Source organism: Sinohyriopsis cumingii, unplaced genomic scaffold (genome assembly GCF_028554795.1).
Source record: "Sinohyriopsis cumingii isolate HCF-2022 unplaced genomic scaffold, ASM2855479v2 utg000127l, whole genome shotgun sequence".
Classification (NCBI taxonomy): Eukaryota; Metazoa; Mollusca; class Bivalvia; order Unionida; family Unionidae; genus Sinohyriopsis; species Sinohyriopsis cumingii.
Genome location: NW_028315871.1, coordinates 1,129,358 through 1,149,979, shown reverse-complemented (window position 1 = coordinate 1,149,979; position 20,622 = coordinate 1,129,358). Strand labels below are relative to the sequence as shown.

Sequence of the window (20,622 nt, the reverse complement as noted above, 5' to 3'; positions counted from 1 at the left end):
GATTACAACTAAGGTTGAATCTTCATCAGACAATTTTGAACTTATTACAAACTAGAACACTGTGTACCAGAATTACTTTGAAAAACAGTTTTCTTCTTGATTTCAGTACTTCCAATAGCATCGGGCCATTGTTAGGTTTTTCTCGAAAACAATACATGGATTTTTTTGTCACTTCTACTCAGTTCCACTGATTATGGACTAGATTATTAGGTGTGTCAATTTCACACAAAGTAGATGTGTCTGATTTGAGCAGGGCGGGATGCATCTTGGCTAGCTGCAAGTGTATTTCTGTTCTGTCATTGAATGTTTGGAATTGTGGGTAAAATATGAAATATTTCGATTGTAATTATGAAAGGACACGGGAATATCACATTCTTGTTATTTTGAGTGCAGTAAGGAGAATGTTATTTCAGTTGGGAATGTACCGTAGTCGAGATTACAGTACAAATTCACTTTCTGTAATCAAGCTTCAGAACTTACATTTTATACTGAATGTATTTTAGCATCTTTACTATTTTTTGTTCCCTTGTATTTATAATAGCTTGTTCATCCTGAGGATCTCTGGAGAGTTGTTGTTGTTGCTGTGGGGTTTAACGCCATTTTTGCAGCACATGATAGGCTATACATGGCGGCCAGTATTATTGGTGGAGGAAGAACCAGAGAAAACCCCGGAAAGAACCATCAACCCACGAGAGATCTCTGGAGAGAATAGTATATATAATGAATTTCATCATGAAAGAAAGTATTTCTTATTATTATTATTATTATTATTATTATTATTATTTATTCACGATATCTGAGGCAACCTTTTATTCTTGCCATGAAAGTCTAGTTTTGGATACCTCGCTTAAATATAGCCTTTAACTACCATGTGAACCATAAATCTATGGTATTTCATTCAAGAAACCGCACTTGAAGCCATTCCTTTAATTCTTGCTGTGGAAGACTCTAAATCTATTGTTGGTTTGAGGACACCTCCCTTGATGACAGCCTATAAATTCTTACCATGGAAGACTCTATCAATCTATTGTGTTTGATTCAAGATATTTCACTTGAAGACCACATCTTCTCTGGATTCTCTAAAGGTGAAGTTGATACTACTCCCACAAATCAGTTGTTACATGACAATAATGATAGTTTGAACAATGCAAGCTCTGTAACTGTTTGTAATATAAAGCTTACATAAAAATGGCAGAACAAGCTGATCTCAAGATATGGTCAAGAAACTGATAACAAACATAATGGGAAGATCTTCACAGTTTCATCAGAAGCTTAGCAATAGTACAAACATTGATTTGTTAGTCCTGCATCATGCAGCCTATTCAGCAAGCAATTTATTGCTTTTAATCACTATCTGCTATCAATGACTCTGTATATTTACACAAACACTTTGCTTACTCAGGGGAATAGCTAAAAGGAATGGACTGAAACTAATTTTCATTCCACGAGCTGCAGAAATTTACTCTGAAACAAGTCACCATTGACAAAATCTGAAATCTCAGCCTTGGCTAACGTCGGTACGTGAGAAAGCCTGCCAGTAGCTTCTTGTGGGTCGGTGGTTCTTCCCGGGGTTTTCCAGGGTTCTTCCATCACCAATTATACTGGCCGCCATGTATATTCTATCTTGTGCTGAAAAATGGTGTTAAACCTTACAACAAAAACATCAACAACAACAACAACAAAATCTGAATATTTTGCATGCTCCTAGAACCCCAAACCAGCCTGTTTTAGCCTCTAGTGGGACTAATGTTCATTATACAATTCAAATATGGAGATAAATATTATTACACCAACTTAATCCAGCAAACTCATCTAAGATCTTCATCCAGTGATGAACCAGAAATTGAAGATGACAGTGGTTATGAATTTTAAGTTGATCTAGCGAAAGAAAACAGCAATGATGAATTCCTCCCCAAAGGCCATCACAATGGCTGATGTTCAGTCAGATAATATAGTTGAACTGTAGGGAGCAGTTAAAGGTAGTGATAAAGACACGAGGAAAACAAATTGCTTCAAAAAGAACTTTCACAAATGGCAGCAAAAACCAATAATTTGTCAAAGGAAAAAAAGAAATACAATTGTCTCCTGATCAGTGGCTTAAGCAAAAAGTATAAAACTCTGCCACTTGAACATTCATAATCTTTATCCAAAATAAATGAAATTAAATTACTTCTTTCTGAAAATCAGTAATTTATACTTTTGCTTTAAGCAAAACCTTTTTTCATGATGATGAATTTAAAATACCTAACTACAATTTCAAAGAAAAGGGAGACTTTTCCAAATTGTGGTGGTGTTCTTGTTTACATTAAGGATGGCATTCCTTTTAAACAATGATGTCATCTTGAGGAAATTTGGTATGGAAATAATTTGGCTAGAAATGAGACATAATATGTTATAGGCCCTGTAATAGATAACTGAACACTTGCAATGCTTGGTATAATGTATTTCAAAATAAACTTGATACTTTGTATATAGAAAACAAAGAAGTCTGTTTATTGGGTGACTTAAATTAAAATTTGATTTATGACACCAATAAAAGCTGAATTTCCTGAATGATGAGCAGCTAGCTCATGTACCCATTAGGATAACAGGTATCTGATTGATCACATGTTTACAAACAATGCTGACAGTATTACTGATGTTGCAGTTCCCCATAAATGATCATGATCCCATATGCTGTACATGAAAACTAAGTCAAAACATCATCATCAGTTATATCATGCATTTAATAATCCAAAAATATTAAGTGAACATCTATTCATTAACAACTAAAAGATCTCCTTTGATCTTTCGATGACCCAACATATGTTCTTGATGTTTGGATAAGTATGTTTCCATCCATCACAATTATTTATAATATAGTGTGTTATGGTTAAACCAGCTGCATGCCGCATCAATCCTATTCATGTTTTTCTCCAGAGCCAGTACACAGTATAACAATAGGAAACAATATGGGGGGCATTTCTATGACTTTTGTCTGTGAGATGTCTCCTTGCCGGTCCAGTTCTAGTGCTATTGTTATTTTATAAATTATCAAATTACTGTAATTCAGTCACATATGAATTCTTTTCACTCTTTTCTCCAGATCCAGTACGCCATGTAGTAATTGGAAACAGCGCAGTAGTTACAGTTACTGAAGGGATTTCTGAAACTTTTATATGTGAGACATATCCTTGCCGGCCGAGTGCTGACATCTACTGGATAAAAAACGGGAACAATATTACAAATCCTCGAGGTAGCAGTAGTATATATAAATCTGGTACAAAGAACATCACATCAGGCTATCTTCAGTTCAATGCAGTAAGGGGAGACAATGGATCGTTACTGGCCTGTGGTGCTTACAATGGTTATGGGACCAGAAAGTTATCAACAAATGTAATCGTTATTGTTCATTGTGAGTAAAATAGCTTGAGTGTAAGTTTTCTTACTGAACCTAACAGAATTAAATTAAAAAAATTATGTCAGTGTAGATGTGACAAATGATTTGTGGGACCAAATATTACTATTACCAGGGTAATTCAGATATTCTTCAAGGTCATAAATTGCTAAAATTCATCTCAAGAGACCAAATAGATGTTGTTTTTTTATTTAGAGAAAGACAGTAGTTGAGTAACCTTTTTCAGATTATTTTGCTGTTTCTTTTTTTTTAATTGAACTTAATTCATAGGTATATCACAGTCTGCTTTTGGGAAAGGTATGTTTAGGTAGAAATTCAGAAAGTATAAGTTACACTATTAAATGTTTGATAAACATTTTGCGGAAAAAATGAAAATTTTCAATTTTAATAGTTAAAATTTAATGTATGTTTCATATTTAGATAATGCTTACAAAGCATTTAAATCTTTATCAGCATGTGGCAAAATAGGTACAAATAAATAACATACTGTAGAAACAGTGTTAGATGACAAATTGTTACATATTAGTTTTAGAGCCTGTAGGCCAGTGGCAACTTGTAGGATCTGTACTAGGTAGGAAAATTGAAACTTTGTAAGTGGCCAGCACACACTGATGCTATGGTCACTCGTTTCGTCCCCACATTGTCAGGCTACCATACCAGTGTAAAGATGGTTAAGGGACACATACAGAGATCCTGTTTAGGAAGTACTTTCTTCCTGAAGATTTCTTGATCAGTAGAGTATATTATATTAAATAAAGCCAGAATGGTAGTATATCAATCAGTGAACATTAATATGAAGCCTGAAATTTCAATTACCGTATATTCGCGTATATAAGACACGTCTTATACAAAATTTTACTTACCCCGCACCCAGGGTACGTCTTATATTAATGGGCGTCTTATCTAAGTATTTTTTAACACGAATGACATTGGAATGTCATCCATATTGATGATGTCATCATCTGCCAACTTCAGTTCACTTATTTCCTTCTGAACAAAGGTATGAAAAACATCCAATTTATTCTCCCAATCGTCCGGAAGCTTCTGTCCAACAGTTGTACGTGACCGGACTGCAAGATTGTTCCGTTTCATGAACTTGTACACCCAGTTGACACTGCCACCAAGAAAGTCTGTGATCTTCATTTCTGTAGCAATAATTCGAGCCTTCAGTTTGATCGCTATCGTTGAAACGGCACGGTTACTGTCACGTTGCGAACGTACCCAGTTGGCTAAATTTTCTTCCAAGTTCGGCCATCTTGCCTTTCTACCTCCACGAGCTCGTTTCCTTGGATTCGTCTTCTTAATCTCCTCTTCCTCCAACCTCCAATCACATACATTCTTCTCGCTGCAGCTAAATTCTCTTCCAGCAGCTCTGTTGCCACGCTCCTTGGCAAACTTGATGACATCTAATTTAAAGTCGGCCGTATATGATTTTCGCTTCGGCATCGTTACAATTTTATAAATTTTAAAAATGCTAAGCAAATTGATCACTCATTTATATATACCGGTAATAAGAGACTGTTCCCGCGTTTACCGGTATATATGCTAACCGCATACATTGGGGATTTATTGGTCTATGTACGGTACTAATCCCACCCGCTGAAGACTTGGCCTAGCAGATCAATGAAGTCGCCTTTACATCTGGCGTTTGTTGTTCTAGAATCTAGATACCAGGTACTCAACCCATCCGCTATTGGCCCAGCGGGAGATAAGAATAAACAATAACTGTTGCGGTCCTGCCTCAGACAATTCTTTGATCTCAACTAAAAATGGTAATGAAGCCTTGTTTACATCCGACGGGTGATGAAACATTGGACAAATTTTCATTTATGATAAAGGAAAGGAAACCACTGGAGATAAATTGCTCAGTGTGGCAGATGGCTAGGCCGCGTGCGTCTTATATTTGTGGGCGTCTTATGTAAAATATTTTTTACACAAATCGTCAAAACCCGCATCTTATATATGGGTGTGTCTTATAATTAGGTGCGTCTTAAATGCGTGAAAATACGGTAATTTCATTGTAGAAGTTAGATTTTCACAAAGCTATGCATCTCAGTGAGCTGATTTTAAAATAGAGCTATGTGGTAGAGTTATGACCTCAAATGAAATCTGTAAAGCGATATTATACCAAGCTACAGTCAAGATTGTAATGCTGACATGGATGCGTGGTCTCACCATTCACAAACAATCTCATTCTATTATATCTTCACTAGCATAAAGCGATATTATACCAAGCTACAGTCAAGATTGTAATGCTGACATGGATCCATGGTCTCACCATTCACAAACAATCTCATTCTACGTAAGTAACAAAACTGATCATCAGCACATACTTTTTTCATATTAGTGATATAGGGAAATTGCAGACTGTCATGGTTGAAGTAATGCTTTTAAAGCAAAATATATTGTATATGAACATTAAGAATGAAAGATTCTACATGCCTAGAATGCAGTGTCTGACAAGAAAAGTAAAGAAAGAAAACATACCATGGCAACATATACAACTGTTAAAAGTTAGTTCTATTTCAGTAAAGATTATGTATCAAGGTCAAAAGGTCAGGACAAAAATAGTGTACTACTGTTGATATGCAATGAACCTTTCGAAGTTAAATATAAAAATAATCAGTGATAGTGTCAAAAATTAGCCTTCCATTAGGTAGCTTTTTACTAGAATTGATTATTTTGTGCCTACTTCGTAAGTATTCATAATGAATCTCTAATTCTTGTAAAGTATAAGCCATGTGCACCCTTTTACAGGTATTTGTCATAATGTGTAGCTCTGCAAGGACAGTTCGTAAAGCAGGATGCATGCTGCAATTACAGCAGTTTATATTATCAGCTATACTTTTGTCTTACAGATTTAGATCATGAGCATAAGATCCACTCAGTGTGTGTAGCTTTCTCAGGTTTTCATTCTTCGAATATATATCAGAATTGAATAATATGGACAGAACGCAAAACAGGCAGCAATTCTATAGTTACTAATGGGAAGACACACCTTGAGGGATGAGAACATCATCAGGTTGTATGCAAAATGTTCAAAACCACAAAAATTACTCGAGTGCAAGATAGAGAGCAACAACAGCATCAGTCACCATTTCACATATTTATGAGAATTATGGACTGGCTACATGGATCAGTATCACGTGCCCTGTCCCAACCTCAAGAACAGGACAATGTCATACCGACCAAGTGTCCCCAGTTCATTTATGAATGGACTTGGCCATATACCTCTGATAGCAAAGGGCCATGACCACAATTGATCATACAGTATCAACAAGAATAATTAATTTTTTCCAGTTCCATTACTCCGTCATATAGCTGTTAGGCACGTCCTGTGTATGATGTTCAGTTTAGAGCCTCAATATCCAAGAACAGTTCATCAACCTATTTTTGCATCTGGCTAACCCGCATGGTGCGGCCAGGCCCTTCCTACGGATGATGTCAAAGTTATACAGGCACTCTCATATATCAGACTTACCTGCATAGTACCACATCCTGCTTACAATGCACATTTGTACAGGCACTCATGGATTAGTCTAACTAGGTACTTCATGTCAATAATATCCTGTTTATATAGGTACTCTCATGGATCAATCAAATCCACTAGGCCTAACTCTGTGCCTTGGTTTCCAGGACATGTCTTGTTACTCATCCTCAAAGGTAGCCTTTACTTAGCGGCAGCTTGGAAGTAATGATCTAACTTATGACCTGCTGCAAGTGTAGCAGGTAACCATCCTTGATATTCTTCTCCAGTTACTTTGCAGGTAGCACAATAGACAAATATTGACTTAACTACCTTTATCCAAAGTTATGAAACCTTTCTTGTAAGTTCCCTTGTTATTAGTTTTTACTATGATGTGTGAAGTCTGAACCTTACAGGCCTGGGCTGAAGAAGTTTTCCACCACTCCTGATGGATTTTTGTCCGCCTCATTCATCTACAACACCTGCCTGGTCTGCAGTTCTGACATCAGGTCATCATTGACTAAGGAAGACCATACTTTCAATTGCTTCCACAATATGACACAAATTTACTGACATTTTGGTCTTCTTATATCATCAGTTACACATACCAAGCAAAAATGGACCTTTTTTTGTTGAATATGTCTTCCCTCAAATTGCTTCAGTGATTCTACACCCCACCCCACCCCACACACCAGTTTTCCAGTTGGATACATGACATCATGGCCATGGGCTCAGTATTGGATATAGCAACCTTTTATTAGGTGGAACACAGCTTACCTTTTAACCCTGAATTTCACTGGACATGCAAAGGAGCCTGTTTATATAATGACCCACTTGTTAAGCATCGAGGCCCAACATACTCTATCCGTGGCCTTGACAGCAGCTGTGAACTTACAGAATCAGTGCTCTATATTTTTACCTTTCTTTAAGACCATCATAAGGCCAATATATGTCCACAACCTTAATCATGTAATCTCCTCTTTAATGATCAGGTTGATGGAATTTGCAAACAAGCCACCAGCTTTACCTTCTTCTCTGCCCTTACATTCTCTGCTACAATGGATGGATTTACAAGGCAACCAAAAAAACCCACAACAATAGTGTTTAACACTCACATTTGGCGAGTATATTTATACATATTTACAATGAAATTTTTGTCTTGTGCTGAATGAAGTACATCTCTTGGATTTGAATCATAGGCATTACTGCACTAACTTTAAGTATCTCTGATTTTACAAAAAAGACATTTCATGCCTTGACAATAATTTGAATAATATAGTTTTAGCTAGCTTTTGAGGTTTCAAGGGTTGTCATTGCCAGGGGTGGATGTGGGAGATAAGCACCCACTTCCCTTGGAAATCTCCCAATGGGTTGCGTCTAATAGAGCCTCTGACAACCAAATCCAGCTCCAGGCCTTCACGAGTGGCGGAACCTGTTTAAACTGACTGGAGACGGGATGACAGGCGAGCTTCTAGCGCCTCAAAACCAGATGCTTCGGGTAGATGGGGCTTGTTAACCTTGGGTGGTCACCCATCTAGGAGAAGGTAAACTCCGATTTCAAACCTTCACTGCCTTGCGACTATAACCTCTAGTGGGAAAGGATAATGGAGTAAACCCCAACAGAAAATCTGGAGACGGAGTCCCTAAAGTGACTTGGCATTGATTTCAGTGTCATCTCGGCAACTCCTACGATGCAGCTGGTGCCATGACGTATCGGCTTGTCCTTTCCCTTGGATCCATCATCTGCATGGGCAACAGCTGATTCTTCATATCACCCTGCCCAGGCTTTCGCCCTGGAGAGGACACTCCAGTTTCGCAACATAGAGTCGACACAACATGGGCATCAGCAGTTTACCGGTTATAAGTCACCGCTCAATTGGCGCAGAGCCAGACGCCAGGGGCTGCTTCTGATGGTGGGAGAGGCCAACATGTTTCACTGGACAGCTACCGCCCGCCTAAAACTGGGCAGCCCCCAGCCAATAAGGTGCCATCCCGCCACAGTTCGCCTGCCTTGCTAGGTGCGTAAGGCTTAAGGTACGTGACTGCACCAAGAAAAAACAAAATCAAAATAAAAAAGAACACTTCAATCCTCTAGCTAGGTACCTGGAATGTCAGGACCATGCTGACTGGGCTTTCAGATGAACTCCAGACAATCAGTGAAGTTCGTAAGACTTCATTCATCAACGATGAACTTGCAAGGCTCCAGGTCGACATCGCCTCACTACAGGAGACACGACTACCAGATTCTGGTAAAGAACTGCACATTCGTCTGGCAAGGAAAGAGTGCAGATGAAGCCAGAGAGTTTGGAGTTTGATTCACTGTCATGGAACACTCTGCTGGGGATGATAGAACCCTCCCAACAAGGAAATGGAAGACTGCTATCCCTCCACCTCCACACCTGAAACGGACCTGTCAACCTGATCAGCGCTTATGCTCCCACACCAAGATCATCCACAGATACCAATGATGAGTTTTATGATGAGTTAAACTCGCTCATCGACAAAATTCCCAAGGAAGAGAACTTGATTTTAATGGGCGACTTCAATGCTAGGGTGGGTGCCGATCATGACTCTTGGCCCTCCTGTCTTGGCAAGTTTGGCGCTGGGAAGATGAATGAGAATGGGCAGCGCCTTCTAGAGATGTGCTCATACGATGAACTCAGCATCACCAGTTCATTCTTTCAGACAAAGCCACAGCACAAAGTGTCTTGGAGGCATCCCCGGTCTAAACACTGGCACCACCTGGACTTGATCATTACAAGACGGTCAGCCATGAAGGGTGTGCTTCTTACCCATACCTTCCACAGTGCTGACTGCGACACCGACCACTCGCTGGTGTGATGCAAAATGAAACTTCAGCCAAAGAACATCCACCGCTCTAGGCAAGAGGGTCAACCACGCATTGATGTGAGCAAGACATCATATCCAGACAAGGCTGAGGAATTCACCTATGCTCTTTCCAAGTTTGACTCAGAACCCCCCACCGGCAGTGCCAAAAAAAGATGGGATCACATCAGAGAGACTGTATACAGCTCAGCCACACGGATCTTTGGTAAGAATCAGTAAAAGAACAATAACTGGTTTGAGGCTAACTCTGCTACACTCATGCCAGCCATAGAAGAGTGTTGCAGTGCTCACCTGCAATACAAGCGATCCCCCTGTCAGAAGACACTACATCATTACAGGTCTACCAGAAGCAAAGTGCAGAGATTAGCACGGCAGTGTGCCAGTGAATAATGGCTTCAGCTCTGTCAGAGTATCCAGTCAGCAGCAGATACTGGAAACATCAGAGGCATGTACGCTGGCATAAAGAAAGCAATGGGTCCCACGAAGAAACTGACAGCACCACTGAAGGCTGCCACAGGCGATACCATCCACAACAAGGGCAAGCAGATGGAGCATTGGGTGGAATACTACTCCGAACTGTACTCCAAAGAGAACCACGTAACCAATGATGCCCTCAATGCCATTGAAAACCTCCCTCTCATGGCTGAACTGGATGAGAAACCTACTGTAGACGAACTAAAGAAGGCCTTAAAGAAACTGTCCCTAGGTAAAGCCCCAGGGAAGGATGGCATCACAGCAGAACTCATCAAATGTGGATGTAACGTGCTGCTCACACACCTGCACAACCTCCTCTGATAGTGCTGAGACGAGAGTGCAGTGCCTCAGGACATGAGAGATGCTAACATCATAACCCTGTACAAGAACAAGGGCAACAGAAGCGACTGCAACAACTACAGGGGCATATCACTTCTCAGCATCGTGGGTAAAGTTTTCGCACGCATCATCCTGAACAGACTGCAGACGCTTGCTGACAGAGTTTACCCAGAGTCGCAGTGCGGGTTCCGCGCAGAGAGGTCTACAATCGACTTGATCTTCTCTGTCAGGCAGCTGCAGGAAAAATGCTGAGAACAACACACACCCCTCTTTCCGGCCTTTATAGACCTCACCAAGGCATTCGATCAGGTCAGCAGAGACGGACTCTTCACAATCCTGGCGAAAATTGGTTGCCTTCCAAAGCTGCTAAGCATGATCCAGTCCTTCCACGATGACATGAAAGGCACAGTGCAGTACAGTGGCTCAACATCCAACACCTTTGACATCCACAGTGGAGTTAAACAGGGCTATGTCCTTGCTCCCACGCTCTTCGGCATCTTCTTCACAGTCCTGCTCAAGCACGTCTTTGGGATGTCCACAGAATTGATTTACCTGCACACAAGATCAGATGGCAGACTGTTCAACCTGGCACGACTGAAGGCAAAGAGCAAAGTGCATGAAGTAACCATCAGGGACATGCTTTTCGCAGACGATGCTGCTCTAGCCACCCACACAGAAACTGAGCTTCAGATCCAGATGGCCCGCTTTGCTAAAGCATGCTATGAGTTTGGGTTAACCATAAGCCTTAAGAAAACAAACATGATGGTTCAGGACTTAGAACCCCCAAGCATCATCATCAACAACTACGAACTTGAGGTGGTGAGTTCATCTACCTCGGCTCCACCATCACCAACAACCTCTCGTTCGATGCTGAGCTCAACAAGCGGATCAGAAAGGCATCAACAACTCTCTCCAGGTTGTCGCAGAGAGTGTGGAACAACAGCATGCTGACTTTGTACACTAAGATCACTGTGTACCGTGCATGCGTGCTAAGCACTCTCATGTACACCATGTGAAACCTGGACTTTCTACGCCTCACATGAGAAAAGACTGAGCGCCTCTTATGTGATGCGTCTTTGGCATACTCGGGATCACCTGGAGCGATCGAGTAACAAACAAGGAAGTGCTCGAGCGTGCCAAGATCCCCAGCATGATCACACTCCTCAGCTAACACCGCATCAGATGGCTGGGCCATGTACATCGGATGGTTGACGAACGGATCCCCAAAGACATTCTTTATTGGGAACTTGCCTCTGGCAAAAGGTCGATCGGACGGCCACATCTCCACTTCAAGGATGTTTGCAAGCAGGGCATGAAAGAACTTGACATCGATGTCAACACCTGGGAAGAGCTCGCTCTAGACAGATCAAGCTGGCGACATGCTTTTATCACTGGTCTGAAAGCCGGAGAGGATAAGCAACGCTTGCTAGCTGATGAAAGACGATCGCAGAGGAAGAAGAAGCAGCTCCAACCAACACCAGACACAACCTTCAAGTGCAGCAAGGATCGCCACTCCACTGTTGGACTACATAGCCACAGCAGACACTGCACAACCACCAACCGGGACATCTCTCATGGGTGCAGTTCCATCGTCTCTCGAGACTAATGGATGCCAACAAAACAAATATATATATATATATATATATATATATATATATATATATATATATATATATATATATATATATATATATATTAGTCAGACCTTTCCTAAAGGTCACCTGAGGACAGTGGCCATTCAAATTTCTCCCTGGCAAATTTCATATATATATATATATATATATATACACAAATTTAATGGACATAAGGGACAACCTTCAAGTGCAGCAAGTACAGCAGGGACTGCCACTCCCGCATTAGACTACTTAGCCACATCAGACGCTGCAAAACCACCAACCGGGACATCTCTCATGGGCGCAGTTCAATCGTCTCTCGAGACTAAGGATGCCAACAACAGTTAGCTTTGATGTTAGCGACCATAACCATTACACAGGTATGGTTATCATGATAATATTATAGACTACAAGGGAACTAAACATTAAAGTAATTTAACACAAGACAAAAATTTACTCTAACACAAACAATCAAGCTTGGATTGCTGCCAGAAATCAAAAGAAATATCTGCCAACCATAAATGAAGGAGACACCAAAATAGCCACCTTGCCAACATATGGGAAATTTTTTTTAAAGTCAAAACACAAAACAAAAATAGATTTCATGATAATCTTTGTCAATGTATATTCAGAATTTTAGCCTTTATTTTGATTAAAAATGTTCATAGTCATTTGGCAGCTATGAAAATAAATGTTGTTTATGTGCCTTATATAAATTAAATGTGTGTGCCTTTTCATAAAGATTACATCAGTTTGTTTGATCAGTTACTCATGAGTGCATGGATCAACTCAAGGTGAAATGTAATCTATACCAATGCAATTTGGTAAAAACAAATGAATAAAGCAAAATCTGAATCTAATATTTTGGGGAATAAATATGGATACAAGTAATGCTAAGACCAATTTGTACTGTGTAAGTACTGTATTGTATCCTGGAGATATTATCTGTTCTCTCAGGTCAAGACTAACTGGTCTAGAATTACAGTCTTTATTTACATTTTCTTAATTTAATATTTGAGAAACTGGAAAATATTCACATGCAAAAAATAATAATGAAACACACATTGTAGTTATAAACAGATTATTTCACTACCATGTTTTCAACAGTGGACAATCCTTTGAGTGTGCCTTGGTACTTGTTCAACTCTCAATGTATTGTTGAGTCCCTTTCATCATACCATGCAGCTGACACATGTTCATTTGTGGCAGGCATTTGAAGAGATTTCCAAGAATGTATGATCAGAGTGTCACAAAATTTGAGTAATGGAAAAGCTCATGCAAATTGGAAGTTGGATTTGAACAAATGGGTTAAAGAGCAGCATCAAAATGTCACCAGAAACGACATGAGATTGAAGGAGCTGTCCACAGACAAGGCAAATGTTATAGCCTTATACCCATGTGTAACATAATTCAATGCATGGATTTATTATATATATGGATTATAACTGTTAAATGTTATGGATTTAATTACATGAAGATGGACAAATTGTAAGTTGTCGATTTATTTGTATATATTCAACTCAACAATACAAAAGTATTTATTCTTCTTTATTTGGTTTTTCTTTGTTTATCCTATTTATCCATCTGCTCAGTTTGACTTGTTTATTTTTCTCCAAGTGTAAGTCTGAATCACTGAACATGTAACTCCTCACAGATGTATTTGGCTTGAAAATAAAAACACCTTGACTTATAGGAAGGTAGTAGCAAATTCTCCTTTAGCAACCTTAAAGTAAAATCGACTTATAAGCTAATATATATGGTAATATACACTATAGAAACCATGGCAGACAATGGTAGAGTAGTGGAGAAAGGCTGGCTGTTGGCTGTTTAGAAAGTAACACTATATGTTGGTAAGACTCCAGGGGGAGGAGTTGAATGCCCGTCAGATGAAATGTTTGGACCTTAAGCAATAATGTTGGTACATCCTGTTATGTATATCTAATTTATATTGTATTCTTTTGTTGATGATTGTAAATTGCAAACAGAATCTTTAGATAGCATTTGAGTTTTCTTTACAATCAAAATAGGCTTTTAGGCTTTTCCATTGGATTGCTTCATTTTCTTTGATAAAATAGGCCAAGTGAAAATGTTTATAAATAATTCATTCCTGTTATAGATCAGTCTATGGCAATCCATTTGTGATCAGACTCCACAGTTGTGTTGTTGAAATCAGATACAATTCGAGAGGAATTATGTATTTAAAATATTCACTAGAATTACTACAGTGTTCATTGACTTTTAGATTCTTACATTACTTTGAATTTCTAGGAAATCATTCAAGGACACATTCTGGATTTCATCACTGTGTTAGATCAGGACATTCAAGGTTATTTGAATATACAGACATGTGATAGGGCATTTAGGATTGTTTGGAATTTAATTCATAATACTGTATGTGTCTCGAGAATACGTTAACTTTTCAAAATTGTTGGGGATGCATTTGATCTGTTTCCAACATCAGCAAGAAGTTGTTTGACACGCAACTGACTGAGTATTGCTAAAATGAAATATCCATCTTACCCTTGTAGATTATGAGTGATCACCATTAGGATGTCTGGATCTTTGGAACATAGATTGCAATAAGCATGAGCGGCTCCTCAATAGCAGCCTGTGACATGGCATTTATCTCAGACTTTTTTTTATCATGCAGCTTAAAGTACTCTTTGCAGATGTGGCATCATTGTGCTGATTTTTGTTGTTGCAGTTGTTGTTGTGTGAGTGGAATCATCATTACTGGATTTTTTCAGATGTCTTTGCGCTTATGCTCAGACACAAGCTGCTCAAAGAATCGCGGAATAAAATCATTGCTGCAATGCTGTCAATATGGCAAAGACAAACTTTCGTCGGCACAATAGGATGTTTATATCCATTTGCGCATATATGTTTTTGTTTCATTTTGGTGAAAGAATGGTCTGGATCAGGTGATGGCTGTATTTTCTGTAATGGCTTTCAAACTGTAGTGTTTCCTCACATGGTTTTTCGTTCTTGACAGTATCCAGATGACACATGATATGCAGTTTTTGCTGCTGAGGGAAGCATTGAAAACAATGATAACAGAACTATCCATTATTTTATGCTGCTTTTATTGTGATTAGCATAGTTGGCTGAAGTCTTTGATATACAGAAAATGGTGTTGGTAATAAAGTATATTGGTACTGTGTTGTGAGGCTGTTTTAGATACCAACATGGGATAGACAGTAAACTGCTTATCGCCAGCTTTCCTATAATCGCGTCCAAACACATTGATGGATACTTCATTGTTGAGTGCTTTATGTTTAGTTACGACTTTGACTGCAGCTGGAAATATGATACTGGTTGTTTTGATGTCCTGCCATTGTTGTGTGTTTAAAGCTCACTGAGGAGTTGTTAGCATTGATAAACCATTGATCATTTCAATGAATATAAATCCGATAATCGATTAGACAACTTGGAAATAAGACCTGATGGATAGCAAAAAAGTTAAGAATACAGTTGCAGGAGAGATCTCCCAGTAAAACTTAGGTGGCTATGGAGACACTGTCATAGGAAACCAAGTTTGCTAAGATAAAAGCATAAATCTGTACATTCACTTGAGGAGCTGATCTCAATGTGTACAAGAGATGCAGTGCTTGAAAATGAGATCTTTACCGTAGATTATTATTTGATTATTTCATTGTCGTAGAGCTCTTGCTGTGTTGTCATGAGCAACAGGAGATTGGTTCCTAACCTGACCACTTCGCTGCGTGTGAGTTCCGGACTAATACCTATATGGAGATGAAGTGCGTTCACAATGGCATCCTCGAGATCTTTTCTATATTCCAGTTTGACATGAGATATTGGGTGTGATCGGCGCATGAGTTACTGGGGTTAACTCTTTGGACCATGCCATCAATTTTAATGACAGAGTCTACCTCATCGTGGACATGCCATGCTTCCTCCATGTTTAGGACTGAGATAATTGTAAGAGCATTTATATTATTTTTTTTTACTCATGTACCTCATGCAGTGCTGTCTAATCGGATCATCATCGTAAAAGATCTTCAATATGTTGTTTCAGGATAACTCTAATCGCTGCCCTCGCATGAGCAAGATTTGCCTGTGTGCCGATTCTTGTGATTTTGTCAATGGCAGTTTTGGCATAACATGGGCATTATTTAGTACCACTGTCACGATGGCTTCTTTGGGAGCTTCTGGTTTGTGTTGGATCACGTAAGTGACAAATACCCCGTCATCAGCAAAAGAGCTGCTACAGCCATACATTTTCTTCTATATCACTACAGAGGATAATCTGTGATAACTTTTTATCATGATATTTCTCGAATTGGCTCAGAGACATTAACCTGCACTGGTTACCCACTATGTCCACCATGAGGCTGTTGAAGGTTCTCATCTTGCAAATCAGCAATGCAGTGTCAAATGGAGCCCCATGCAGATATGATTGGCTCTCATTGATCTTATTGAGAATTTTCTGATATGACAAAACATGGCCTGTTTGGCACTATGTATTTTTAGCTTCCAGTCATTGCTGGATGTGTTTCATCATCGTTTGTTAGGCCAGTCCGGACATATCAGCATCATCAAATTATCCATTGCACTTGTGGAAGTGACAGAGAGCAGTATCACCGAGATAAATCCCATCACACATTTGTATCGTCCGTGGGCATGCTTGTACATGTAGACTTTTTGTTGATAATAGTGTTACGTTTTTAGCTTGTGATGTTACTCCACCGACAAATTCTCGTCAGTGTGATTGCAGTCTATGATGGGCTTCATTTTCTGTGTTCCTGAGTTAATTAAAATATTGAGCATCTTAAGCTGTGGCAGATAAACTTTTACAAGTTGTATGTGAGTTTGATTTACCTTGATTGTTCTGTCATCGAAATTGTTTGTGAGACACAATTAATCAAAATCCTAAATGACAGATCCTTCTTGATTGCAATTATCTGGTTTAATTTCACAAGACCCACTAACATGTTACAAAAGTAACAGTTAAAGAGTGAAAACAACAAGTTTTGTAAAATTTAACAAATAATTTATTTCCCTAGAAAAACAAGGTAAAATGAGAAAAAGAACTTGCAGTTTTACGAATCAGATTCCCAAAAAATTCAAGAATAATCCAAGAATTAATAAAATAGAAGTCATAGTAATGAAAAGTCAGAGTGAAACTGGGTTCAAATCCCAGTGGAATCCAAAATGGAAGGTGGTGATGTATGATGTGGTCAGCATCATACTGATGTGTCAACAGTTCTTTATTGAATCACAGAAAAAATATTCCAGTGTTATAATTCTGTGTAAATTTTGATAACTGTCCTTGTCAAAGAACTAGAATTGGAGTTAAGAGCACAAGTACTTCCAGGGGAAAATGATCTCTTGGAATCCAAATAATTTGAAGAAAAATATTAAAAAAATCAACTCAAACTGGTCACAACAAAACACCTTTAAGTGTCAACGGTTTAAAGTCCAACTCCCCAAATTCTCAATAGAAAGTAGGCATACACTAATTTAAGACGCAAAACAGATTCCCATATGAGGGTCACATGATCACCCTTCTAGAACAACATAGAAGCTCTTTACATGCCTAACTTCACATACTCCTCGTACGGTCTTGATTACACCATATGAATCTTACTCTGAGAAGAAGAAAACAAATTAAAAAAAACAGTTGTTTACTTCAATTCTTACTGGTTCTATATCAAGGTCAAGAACTAGGTCAGCATTAGATACAAAGTTTCTATTATTAGTTGTTTACAAAAAACAGTCAGGTCAAATAGAACTGAATTTCTTAAAAATGTAATATCCAGTAAATAAAGTTAAATTACAATAGCATGTAATGGAATATAAAAAACTAAAACTAACAAACTAACAATTACATTAAATCAAATTTAAATTAAATCAAATATACATAACAATGGCTACATGAAACATTGTAGCTTATTTATCACCTCGTTTATAAAGGTGATCAAGAGCATTAGCTATTTTCTCCATACTTTTATTCACTTTTTTGTAAGCTAATGTTTCTTGAAAAATACTCGGTCCTACTGTCCTACAGAATTTAGGATAAATTCATATTTGGTTTTTCGATCATTTATTTGTTCAAGCACCTCCTGAGAGGCCACTGGAAGATGATTAAATTATCCCTTGGGATCAGAGTCACCATCTTTAAGAACATTGGTCAGCTTGCTCTCAAACTCTTCCTGCTTAACTCTCTCAAGATACCTTTACGCTTTTGGCGGCCAAATTTGTATCCACCTTTCCATGGTCTCCATACATGACTATGTAAAATAAGGTTTCTATGGCTTTAAGGGGATCCAACACAGATGCCTCAGGAACAGACGGTTTTGGAGGATTTTCTGATAATATTGTCGCATGGATGACAGTTTTGTCATATTATTCATCGAGCATCATCACTTCCATGATTGTATATACTTCCACATACTCCAATCCGGCATGCCAAAAGATCTGTTTGTCAATGGCAGTGTGTAGTTTTCTGTTACTGCAAAACTGTTTTCATGATACTACTTTTTCCATGCAGTCATGGTCTTTTTTCAAGCAAATCATTGTCATTTGACATATCCGGTTTTTACAATGGTGTCCCTAATGTTTGGATGCAATTAATTCATATTGTGCATGATGCTCTTGATCATTTTTACCAGTCGCACTTATTCTCTATTGTTACAAAATTTGAACACGGCAAAATACCTATCAATGGCTTCTCTGAGCTGCTGCTAAGACTTGCTCCTCACTGAAATGTGAGACAGTTTCACCTCATCTTGCTTCCATCATTCTTGAGCAGTTTCCATCAATGATTTACTTTCATTTCTCCCCATGTTTGATCTCGGCATGAACTCCCAAGATATGCTTTTGCATGTGATTGGCATTTCCAGCATACAGAGCATCCTGCCTGTAAATATCATAAAACAGCAACTGGTACATATCGATTGCCACTCTGACCATTTCTACTATGGTGACTATGTCAAGTCACATTATATTAATTCATCCATCATAAAAATCTGAAAATAACTTGAGCCTGGATTGTGTGGTTCAGCTGTGGGCGTCATAAACTTAAATTTGGAATACTTAGAGTAAGTGCTGGTGATGTAAAATTCATGTGTGGTTGCTCTGATCACTGCTGTACTGTTGTAAAGCACATCGGTGGTACTGCCAGGTTTGATGCCATTGAGTTTTCACCTGAGAATTCTTTCTGCACAACAGGTTTGTCCATACATGTGAAATTTCCAAAATAGCAACTGCCTGCGATAACAGTATTTGTAGCCAAAGATTGGAGGTGATTCCCGCAGTCACCCACTGATCTCCAGTGGTCATGGATGTGATGAGCAAATACATTTATAAAATTTTAAAGGCATATAAAATTAATTTGACACTGATACGACAATGCTATAATGATTTCCAGTATTTCCTGTGAGTGTTGGAATGTGTCCTGCACTATTTCTGACCTGTCAAGTGTCCATGTACATTTTTGTGGACACTTCATTGTTTGTTGTGGCTGGATAATCTGTCACTGTGATTATAGCCCCAGTCTCCATGGTGAGATTTCCTGTGAGTGCTTCTCCAGTCATTTGATAATGTTGTGCCACCAAACAAGTTCAACTGCTAGTTCGATATTGCCTGAGTGTTATCAGTGATCGGCAACTTTGCCGGATGTCAACTTACAGTATTTCCACCCATGTTTATGTTGCCAGTGTGGGTTCCACCTTTTTTATCATATTTGTTCGCTAGTCCCACATCGAGATCCACTGACGATATGACTTGAGATGTCCAGTCAGTGCTTAAAGCCCACACAAGATCCATGAACACATGTTTAAGCCGCCTGCGAGAGTTCCACTGGTCAGTGACAATTTAGCCTGTGTGAGTCTGTTCATGTGAGACCATCATGTGTCATTGGTATGAGAAAGTGGATAGCTCGGATCTTCAAGATTGGTAATGCTTTTCCCGCTCATGTTGGGATGTCCCTGCATCAAATCTTCAGGATGGTTGACTTTTTTGTCAAGCTCATTCTGATTTGAAGAAGACCTTCTTGATCGAGGGTCTTCCAAATGAAGTGTAATACATCATTTACATCATGATTATATAGAAAATGAACATCAATTATTTCAACACGAAGAATTAAATGAAATTGCACCAGCATGATTTTTTTTATGCCTGATTACATGATTGTAGGTCCAACAGGTCATGGTAAAATAAATCTGAATCACATAGAATGATTGAAATGGTTCATAAATTAAAATATTTCAATAAAAGTCTTCTTGGTAATGTTGAACCAAGAGAAAAAAAGTATAAATGTTTTCTTGAGAAACAGAAAAAGTGACACACTGTACCAAAATTGCAGCAACAACAGGCAAGTGTAACTGGTAGACTTAAATTATGTCTTTCAGGATCAAGGGAAGAGGTTGAACCTGAACAGAAGGACGTGGAATCGGTGGAAGCATCCACTACCATACAAATCCAGTGAAGATCATCTCACGGTTAAAGTTGCTAATTGCCTCCAA

General features: G+C 38.7%; 1 protein-coding gene across 2 annotated transcripts in view; it reads left to right on the top strand.

Annotated features, from left to right (window-relative positions):
* LOC149774834 (neural cell adhesion molecule 2-like) overlaps positions 1 to 20,622 on the top strand; it is a 158,442-nt gene that overhangs the window by 25,441 nt on the left and 112,379 nt on the right. For both annotated transcript variants that reach the window (XM_089944699.1, XM_089944700.1), the window contains exon 3: positions 3,086 to 3,394. In XM_089944699.1, the coding sequence (XP_089800825.1) occupies positions 3,086 to 3,394 (309 nt within the window). The remainder of the gene's footprint in view (positions 1 to 3,085; positions 3,395 to 20,622) is intronic.